Consider the following 10,613-nt stretch of genomic DNA (forward strand, 5'->3'; position numbering starts at 1 on the left):
AGTTTTGTGTATAATATTAATACCCCATTGGTGATTGACCAGACCTTCTCAGGGCAATTGTACCCCAGGGAGAAAACACGGAATGGCAGTGCGCCAGACATTGGGAAGCAGAGCGCAGCAAGAAGTAGTGGTAATCAATATGCCCCATATGCCTTAGCTTTACTACTGTCTACAGTTTTGTTCTATCGATAACTAGCCTAAGCTAGGATTTAAATTGGTGTCTATAGTTGTCAGTTCAGTTTTTTTCCCCCATAAATATTTCCTTGTTTCTTGGTAAGTCTTTTCTTACTGGGAATATAATCATTTTAAAGGAAGTTGGGTTGGGCATCTTCTGCTTTTGTGGGAGTTCATGTTCCTTTGCCTTTTTAAGGTCATAAACATCATCAACGCAGCCCAGGAGAACAGCCCCGTGACTGTAGCCGAAGCTCTAGACAGAGTTTTGGAAATTCTTAGAACAACTGAACTCTATTCGCCTCAGCTGGGAACCAAAGATGAAGACCCCCACACCAGTGATCTTGTAGGAGGTTTGATGACTGTAAGTGGAAATAAAATACAGTAAACGCTCTGCTTTTCTCTCAGTTGTTTTAACCTTAGGGCAGTGGCACACATGGAGATTAGTCTCCTGCGATAAATCGTTACCATGGGCGACTAATCTCCTTGACATGCCATCCCACCAAAATCAATTTTTACAAATAAATTTGTGGAATTTCCAGTTTATGCTCCTCACTTTAGATACCTCGTGTCCCAGGTCCAAATGTAGTTCAATAAATACTCCAAAGTGCCCTCTTCTGCCTTAGACTTGGCGAAGAGATGGGATGGCATGTGCGTCACTTCGTTTTCCTGAGGTCGCCTTGAGAGGCAACCGAAGCGAAGCATGTCAAGATTAGTTGCTCGCTGTAACGAAGATTTATCGCTGGGTGACTAATCTCCCCGTGTGCCACTGTCCTTAGCTGAGGGCAGAGACTGGTTTACATGTGAAAGCTTACTGTAGTCAAGAATGCTATAAGTCAGAAAAACTGCAGATAAAGTCACACTAATGATCATGGCTTTGACAAAGCAGTCAACATCAATTAAAAAAAAAAAAGACATATATTTTAATCAGATTAAAATCAGAAAATAACAGAACTCTGAGGGGTCATTTAAAGTTTTTGAAACCTTTTAAAAGGGGACCTAAAACATCATCTTATTTTCAAATAAGTCATAAAAGCAACTGAAGAGAACCTAGTGAAAGAAATGAAACAAAAATTATTATATTTGGCCATGTATTTATTGAAAAAATGATCCAATAACTTATCTGCATGTGGTGAAGGGTGCGCTCAGTATTTGGTGTGACCCCTTGTGCAGCGGTAACTGTCCTGCGCATCGACTTGGAGGATATTTAGCCCATTAGTCCATGTAGTTAGGCGTAGAGTTGGTGGTGTAACGACCACATAACACACGGTCTGGTTATTGTTACCCCATGTAGCTTTGCTGAGCTGCTGAGTAACTGCCTATGTTTGTGTGCAAACCCATTGTCGTGTAATTAGGAGATTAGAAAATCTGTGCCAGGGACTCTTACCATTCTATTCTCAGTGTGCATTTTGCATTTTATAGGATGGCTTAAGAAGGCTTTCAGGAAATGAGTATGTTTTCTCCAAAAGTAAGTCTGACACCTTTCATTTACTTTGTACTTGATATATAGACATCTAGCATCTCTGCTTGCCTGACATACCAATGGGGAAATTACCAAATTATACAATATGTTTCCCACTATCCCCTCTCTGCTGGACCCCAGTACATTGGTGTGTTATTATATGTACATAGAGCTATAAGAAACTTTCATAGTAAACGTCTGTTTTGTGTTTCAGATGTGCACCACAGCCATAGCCACCTTTCAGTGCCAATAACCATCAATGACGTCCCACCTTGCATCGCAGAATTACTAGAGGATGAAGTTTCATGGGACTTTAACATATTTGAATTAGAAGCTGTTACAATTAAAAGGTACACTCCTAATCTCTCAGCATTAAATATAAGAAACACTGCTGACTGGTACTTGCAGGGGCCATAACAGGATTGTCCCTTTGCCTTTTCTTTAATGTGCATTAGGCACAGCTGGGGCATTTCTGTGTGGCTTATTGCATTGACATGCATTGGCTTCTCAGAACCTGAGTACATCTGATCTGTTGTATTGCAGGCCGCTGGTATACCTTGGTTTAAAGATATTTACTTGTTTTGGAGCCTGTGAGTTTTTGAATTGCTCAGAAGTGACACTTCGCTCCTGGTTACAGTTAGTTGAAGCCAACTATCACGCATCAAATGCCTACCACAACTCTACCCATGCTGCCGATGTACTACATGCCACCGCTTTTTTCCTCCAGCAGGAGAATGTTAAGGTACTGTGAGCTTATTCTTACCCAAGCTGCATTCTGTAACCCAATGTCACCAACTGGCGCTGTTTTTTTTTAAGATATATGGCTGATTTACACACAAGTACTAAATTGCACCTGCGCTGTCCCCCATAGGTACCAATTAGTTAATAACAATGTAATGGAGCTAGGTATAATTCCCTAAGTTCATTAACCTGCAATTCCCCATAAATAAAAAGAACTTTGGGGGCCTAAGAAATACACAGTGAGATGGGGCTCCTGCAACTTAGCTGAATAGTGATGATACCAAATAGGTGCTACCACTACTGTAGCAATAATACTCTTAAATAAAGTATCCCATAAGGCAGTATATTGCACAGCTAGACAGGCCCAGTCAGGAATTCAAAATAGGCCCTGGTATTTCAAGTACACAGAAGCCAAAACATGCTCTCCTTGCTACATCTACTGTAGCTAAGATATGTTTGGAGCTAAGGTTAAATTACTGATACAGAAAGGCTTCCATATAATTATAATTTAGTTATAACTTAAGAAATGGGACCCTGATCCAATAATGGACCTCAAAGGGGTGTTGGAACTGAAAAATATGAAAACCTCTGAATCAGATCTTTGATTTTATTTCCAACTAGAAGTATACAAATCAAAACAAATTGCTTATTGGTTGCTATGGTTAACTGCATTGGTTTAACCCCTTTGTTACAGAATGAACCATACACTATTCAAGAGATTGGCTGTGACTACTCTCCAGTAGATTTCATTTGTAAAAAAAGGCAGTTTATAAATCAGTCTTAAGCTGATTTTTATTTTAGGATTGCAGGTTGAACATACTTTAAATAAATATACGAATGTTTAACAAATATACAATGTATAATAAAGTAATTTGATTTTCACCCAATACATTGTGGGAAAGGGGCTTCCTTTGTGGTTAGTCTGTCCTAAAACTGACCCTTCCCATATTTTTAGTTGGCCAATCAGAAAGCCTTGGAGCACATACCGAGTATTGCATAATGACAGTGTTTGGGTACTCACGGGAACATTTGAGTGTAAATGGCCAATTCTTCACAGTACATCCTGTTAGACATGTGATTCATGACAGTTCTCGTTTTAGGGAAGCCTTGACCAGTTAGACAAAGTGGCGGCACTAATTGCTGCCACGGTACATGATGTGGATCATCCGGGCCGGACTAATTCCTTCCTCTGTAATGCCAGCAGCGAATTAGCCGTATTGTACAATGATACAGCAGTGTTGGAAAGCCATCATGCAGCACTCGCATTTCAGCTCACAGCAAAGGACAATAAATGCAACATCTTCAAGAACATGGACCGGTAGGTACTAATGCCTATTTGTCATGTATTGTCATGTGTATATACTGCTGTTGCCTGCTTCCAGTTACTGTATGTTACCGTGGGGCTATACAGATTGTTCAAACTAAAAAAAACAAATATGAAGAAAAAGATAACTCATGTTAGATAATATGATGTGAATGTGCACTACTTGGAGGAAATGAACACGTTCCCTTCCCAACAGGACTCAGTATCGGACTCTCCGGCAGGCAATCATTGACATGGTTTTAGCAACAGAAATGACCAAGCATTTTGAGCATGTCAACAAGTTCGTCAACAGCATCAACAAACCCATTGCAGCCGAAGATAGCAATTCCAACGTAAGCCACAAGCCTTGGGTATGGGCCTACAGTGTGGGAAGTTCTGCGGAGTTTATTGTTTTGATGGCAGTTTAGATGTAATGAAAAGCAAGCCAAAAAAATGTAAGAAAATCTATACCCCCCAGAATGAATACTTAACCAACAGTTAGTTTATATCATATTAAGTGACCTATTAAAGAATGCTGACAAACTGGAATATATATCAGTAAATATTGCCCTTAGCCACCATTTAGTGATGGGCTGTGTGCTCCCTCAGAGATCACCTGACAGGAAATAATGCAGCTCTAACTGTAACAGGAAGTAGTGTGGGAGCAAAAGGCAGCACTCTGTCCATTCATTGGCTGATGGGGCCTAGCATGTATGTGTGGCCTTGGTTTGTTTGTTTGTGTGCACTGTGAATCCTATGATCCCAGGGGGCGGCCCTTTGTTCTTAAAATGGTGATTTTCTATTTAGGATTACCCAGTGACTAATATTATTAAAAAAGTATATTTTAATGAAAATTGTTTATTTAGATAAAGCAGTGTTTTATATAATATATTTGTATAGAGACCTACATTGTTCAGGGGCAAATATTATTCCTAAAAATAGAAAAAGTTTACTCAGAACATTATTTTAAAAAAATATACATATCTTATATAATTGATCCTTGTTGGAAGCAAAACAATTCTATTGGGTTTAATTAATGTTTAAATTATTTTTTAGTAGACTTAAGGTATGGCGATGTTAATTAAAGACCCCTTATTTGGAAAACCCCAGGTCCCATACCTTTATTTAAACATTTATTAGGAATACACCAAACCTATCATTAGTGGAATCCTGTAAATACCAAAAGATTTTCTGAATGCTGAACCAATCTTATCCCTTATTTGCTAGTATGATTTATAAAAAAATTGCATCTGTGTCCAAAAATGTCCAAAAATGGATCATGTAATAAAAACAAACAAACATTTCAGTTTCAAGCTGGGTGCAGATTACTAGTTATCCTATAGTTGTAAGGATTCTGCTGGAAGTACCAATGGGAAATCCCAGTCCCGTATTACAGTATTTCTCATGTAATGATGTTCTGCCTGATTGGCATAGCTCATCTACCTGCCTGTGTTACAGAGTGAGGGGAGTGATTTTGAATGTTCCACCAATATAAGGAATTCTCCAGAGAACCGGATCCTCATCAAACGCATGATGATCAAATGCGCTGACGTAGCCAACCCCTGCCGCCCCCTGAACCTGTGCATAGAGTGGGCTGGAAGGATCTCCGAGGAGTATTTTGCACAGGTACGTTACACTTTAATCTTTGGCCTGTGAAGATGGTTTTCTTGAAGGAAGTGAAAATTGAGATAAGGAACATCATAGATAGGGAACACGTCTGGTAGTGTCGGCATCCGTTCCAATGCTGTTGTTTGTGGCTTCCTATTTGGATTAGTGGCTACACCGTGCTACAGACGGAAGTCTGCGCTGCAGCTGCTTAGTGCTAAGGCTTGTCATGTACTCTTTTGTTTTGCAGACAGATGAAGAGAAGAGGCAAGGCTTGCCAGTGGTGATGCCAGTCTTTGACCGAAACACCTGCAGCATACCCAAGTCTCAGATCTCATTTATAGACTATTTTATTACAGACATGTTTGATGCGTGGGATGGTAAGCCTTCTTTGTTTCTCTTTGTGATTATATGTTGGGTGGGAATGTACTCAGGTGGCAGACTAGGTAAATAATAATGCCCCGTGACATACCCAGTAAGTTGTAATTGGGTGCAACAAAAGTAACAGCAACTCACAGTTTTTGCTCATTAACCAGAGCAGGCTGCTTTACTGGCAGACTGAGCACAAATGTCTTGTTCTCTGCAGCCAAGTCCTAGTCCCGCAGTTAGTCCATACATCAGTTTGTAACAGAATACTTTGGCTCTTGGCTAACTGAGCATGCTCAGTTCTCCTCAGCTCAGGTTACTAAACACGCCCTTAGTAGCCAATAAAGAGTTGGCATTGCTGGTTTCCATAGAAATACTGCTTTAGCTGTAGAAACATGTTTATGTATTAGAGGGAAAATGGCTGCCAGGTGAAAGCTGCTGGGATTTCCACGATGTGAATAACTTCTCTTTCTGTTTTAGCCTTCGCCCATTTGCCCAACCTCATCCTCCATCTGACAGACAATTACAAGTACTGGAAATCATTAGATGAATTGAAGTGTAAAAGTCTCAGGTGTTCGTCAGAATGAAGCAAAAGAGCAGGAAACCCAACAGTGACCTCTCGACCAACCAGCACTGTGAATTACTCCCCCATGAAAGTAATACAGATAAAGGGGAAGCTCTCTCACCGAACCCCCCACTTTATTAAGTGTATGTACCAACAATGGATGTGACTGTGTCAGCGGGAAATCCCGTACGTTGGCGTAGCAATACGAGGGGACGTTATACCGACATTACTTATGGAAGGCCAGTTTTTTATGTTTATTTGAAGATTAAAATTTTTTCATACTTCTTATCCAAAAGACATAAGACTAATGGAATGCAGTGTAAATGCATTTATCACATGGGGCTACAGACTACTAGTCATTATATATCACTCATGGAAATGTGAGGGTGGGGACCTTTGGCCAATGTTGCCCAGCCAGATGGAGTGCCAAGCTTTGCCTGTGCCTGGTGTGGCGCATAGAGAGTAGGCCACTCGGTTTCCTTGTAACATTTGCACTTTAGATTTTCTAAATCTGCATCCTACGTGGGTCTGTTCCTGTGCATGCAGCGCCCACTATACACACATTTCTAGTTTATTTGAAGCTGTTGTACAGAACTAGGCAATGACGCTGACCTGGGAAGGGATTCTATGTACATACCCTGTGGAGAAAGCCGAAGGCGAGAATCCCTGTTATTGGAAGTTATTTGCGCTGCTAATATTTATAGCTTTGTCTATGGTTAGATCATTTCCTGCTGCTAAACCAGAAACACACTCCTTATTCTAAAAGCCAAGTGTAGCTAAACTCCGCCCCTAAGGAGGGAATACAATGGAAAGGGCACCCAAACACCCAAAGTAGGAGAAGCCATTGATATTCTCATATACCACTCTCATTGTACATATGGTGTTAAGGGCTAAACATTTTACTAGCTAGTAAAGTGGGTTTCTTAATGGTTTCATTAATGAACATTTTAATATTACATTTTACTGCAGGTAAGAGCCTTGTTCCTTGGAATTTTGTTAGGTGGTTAATTGTGTCCTCTTAATCAGAGGTGCTTCTGCCCATCCAGCAGACATGTTTCAACCCTGTAGGTTCATCATTATTATGTCAAAATGACTGTTCCGCCCAGGCTCAGAGAGGGTGTATCTCCCAGGTAACGGGGAGTGGGAATACTAAAAGATGTAGCCAGTGCCAGCACTGTGAGTGGCAACGGGAAACCTTAGCTAATAACCCAACAATGCGACTGTAGAAGAAGTCACCCTATCTAATACAATACCTTCTACATTGTTTCTTTTGTGAATCTCTCCCTTGCCTTGTCCTTCAGTAAAGATAGCCATGCATGGGCCACTGAATGTTGCTGACTCAGCAGCTTATTGGCTTGTGTACGGAGCCCTTCTGATGGCCAGATACTGGGACACTGAGGGCCCCTCTCCCAACAGTCTCCCTCAGCTCTTATCATCCAATTGTTTGACCAAGGGGCAAAGATCCACTTATTTGGTGAACTTGCCAACCGATGCCCACCTCCAGTCTCTGTCAACCAGTTACTTCCACAGAGCCTCCCAGTTCAGTTTTAAATCACAGAAATCTGGTTTCTCACGTTCATTTCTTTCAGTGGGTTGAACCTATCAATGCCTTTCCTTTGTAGGATAAACCAACGCGAGCTTTATATCTGTATAAGCCGACACTTCATTTAGCGACGCTCCCGAAGCACAAGACCTCTTTTTCTATGCCTCACATGGTCACAAAGCAAAATATCAATGCAGCTGTTAGAAGACTGTGTGTACAGCACTATAGTGGCACTGTATATGTGTATATATATACACACACCAACACACTGTATATACACACTACTAGAGAAAAGTGCTTCTAATGAAATCTTTCGGTTCAAACACTGTGTCCTTTAATAACCAAGCTGTGATTCTTTGTACGTTGTCCCATGTGCAGGGCATGTGGGATGTCTCCGATGCCAGGTTTATGTTTCTGAAAGGGGGCGATGGTATATTTCTGTGCCCAGTTCTCCCAAGGGGGGGTGCCATAGCAAGGTACACAACAGGTGAGAGGGGCTTGGTTATAGCAACAATATCAGCAACTGTGGACATACCGTGCCAACATTTTCTATGTTTTGTACCAGATGAGATGCGTTCATACGATGTACATGCAGAGAAGTGTACAGAAGCTCTATTTTTGTTAGAATGACTGTAGAACCCTCCTGTGACATGGAAACCAACACGGCTTTGTATTATAACGCTGCACTGCGTGTACTGATGCTTGTGGTGCCGTCTCTGTTCTCCTGTGTGTGACTCTTCTCTGTGTTTAAAAAAAAAAAAAAAGTTCAATTTTGACAAAACTTTAAAGAGGTTCTGGTTTTTTTTTGTAGAATTTTTGTAGTATTTTAAATTGTTGACTGTGCATGTTGTGTGTTTTATTACTGGACTAGAGTGTATGTGGATAGAGGTTCGGCCTGAGCACTGCTGTATAGGGTTCACCCTGTTGGGATAAGCGAAGGGCTGCTGGGGTGTGAGCGCGGGCCCAAGGGATTAGTAACGGATGGCAGGGACTCCCACCTACAGCCATATCTCAGATAAAAGGTGGCATTTCTCACATTTCAGAAAAATTAAATTATGTTGCTCAACTGGCTTTAGATTATGTTGTAGCAAGCCGATTGTTGTAACAGTAATTTAAATGAATGTCACTTATCCAGGCCTGTTCAGTATACACTGCCTGATAAAGAACAACTAAACCTTTAAAATAAGTGAATATAAAATTTACTATAGTGTATTATTATGGGATATAGGTACGATCAGTATGAATGAGTTTTGCCACAACAGCGCCACTTGCTGGTCAGTTTCTAAACATGATGTTGAAGAAGTTTTCCTGAGAAGAAAGAGGAAAAACGTGAGGAAAGTTATCCGAGGTTTCTAATGTTTTTCCTAACCAGTAGAGCAGCCGTCTTTCTTTCTCTTGACCAGGAGGTGGTGCTGTTGTTTCGAAATTCATTCTTGAAAAAAAAATGTTAGAATAGCACTCTCATCAGTTTAACAGGCACTTATTTTAAAGGCTTACTTATCCTATAAAGCTGCCAACTTATAACAATTTTATTTGTCACTTATGATTTCCATTGTGTAGTTGTTACTACAGTACTCTGGTGGCCCTATAACAAATACATTCTACAATTTAAAATCTTATTCTCAAACCAATAAATGCATTTTTTGTTATATTATTGGTGTGGGCAGCCAGTACAGCAAAATGGAAATCTGTTCAGGCAGTTGTTGCTTTGGCTGTACAAACCTTATCTCCTAGTGCAGCACTTCTCAACCTGGGGGTTGAATGACCCTTTCACAGGGGTCGCCTAAGACCATCGGAAAACACATATTTCTGATGATCTTAGGAATAATTTTATGGTTGGGGGTCACCACACCATGAGGAACTGTATTAAAGGGTCGCGGCATTAGGAAGGTTGAGAACCACTGTCCTAGTGTGAAGGGCTTCCCTTCATCTCCTATTTCTCCAGCTTGGGTGCTATTCTCTTATCTACCACTAGGTGGAGCATAGGAGCATTTTAACAAATGCAGAAAATGTTTATTTTGAACTGCAATGCTGAAGCCTTCTCCAGCCTTCTGAAGCCAGTGGCACATGGGGCAGTTATGGGACAGTGTAATTTAGCTGTCAGGGAAACTGCTGAAAACACTGGTGCCATTTCCTATTTATGTAAAGTGAAGCTGCCAGACGCAGCAAGTACAGTTGGTTCTTGTCCCAAAAACATATGCAAGCATATAATAAGCAGCTCTACTAGCTGTGTTAGCCATGAGGGCTGGGGCACACAGGGCATTTTGTAAGCCAGCAGTCAGGGCGGCTAAAATACCCCATTGCCACTCCTGATAACATTAAATGAAACGCATCTTGAGTGACTGAGTAGTGATGGATGTCGGACCCCTCCACACGTTACCCCCCTGTGTGCAGCATTTTTGCGTAGTTAATCCAGAAGTCTATTTTACCCATGTGCATTCACTCAAGGAGCAAGTCAAAGGTATTTTCTGGTCACCTGTTGCCTGCGGGGAGTGCGGTTTGTTAATGCCGACAAAGTCCCCTGTCTGCCATTGTCCTTACAGCAATTGAGAGGCAGTACGGGCAGTTTTGCCTGTTTCCCCAGTCACTAAAATACAGGAGAGTAATGCCACCAGCAGTGTTAGCCCAAAGCAGAGCAGCATAGAAACATGGTGGCAATATCAGTTCTGCTGGGAGGGGGTGATATTACTCCAACTTGCAGCTCAGCAGTAAAGTGTGACTGAAGTTTATCAGAGCACAGGTCACATGGCTGAGGGCACTCAAGTCAAATTTCAGAATGAAATATATTCAAATATATTTTCAACAAAAAAAGCAAAATACACAATTTCAGTGCAGGATTCTACTAAACTGTGGAGGC

The 10,613-nt window shown here is 41.1% G+C and overlaps 1 protein-coding gene across 4 annotated transcripts in view; it reads left to right on the forward strand.

The window, feature by feature from the left end:
• The window catches only part of pde8b (phosphodiesterase 8B), a 105,010-nt gene extending 96,922 nt beyond the window's left edge, over positions 1-8,088 (forward strand). For all 4 annotated transcript variants that reach the window (XM_004910390.4, XM_012967377.3, XM_002940874.5 and 1 more), the window contains exons 14-22: positions 371-535; positions 1,594-1,639; positions 1,848-1,983; positions 2,177-2,375; positions 3,475-3,692; positions 3,895-4,030; positions 5,136-5,303; positions 5,533-5,662; positions 6,129-8,088. In XM_004910390.4, the coding sequence (XP_004910447.1) occupies positions 371-535; positions 1,594-1,639; positions 1,848-1,983; positions 2,177-2,375; positions 3,475-3,692; positions 3,895-4,030; positions 5,136-5,303; positions 5,533-5,662; positions 6,129-6,235 (1,305 nt within the window). In that variant the 3' untranslated portion in view covers positions 6,236-8,088. The remainder of the gene's footprint in view (positions 1-370; positions 536-1,593; positions 1,640-1,847; positions 1,984-2,176; positions 2,376-3,474; positions 3,693-3,894; positions 4,031-5,135; positions 5,304-5,532; positions 5,663-6,128) is intronic.
• Positions 8,089-10,613: the final 2,525 nt, after the last annotated feature.

The sequence above is a fragment of the Xenopus tropicalis genome, chromosome 1 (genome assembly GCF_000004195.4).
Source record: "Xenopus tropicalis strain Nigerian chromosome 1, UCB_Xtro_10.0, whole genome shotgun sequence".
Lineage (NCBI taxonomy): Eukaryota > Metazoa > Chordata > Amphibia > Anura > Pipidae > Xenopus > Xenopus tropicalis.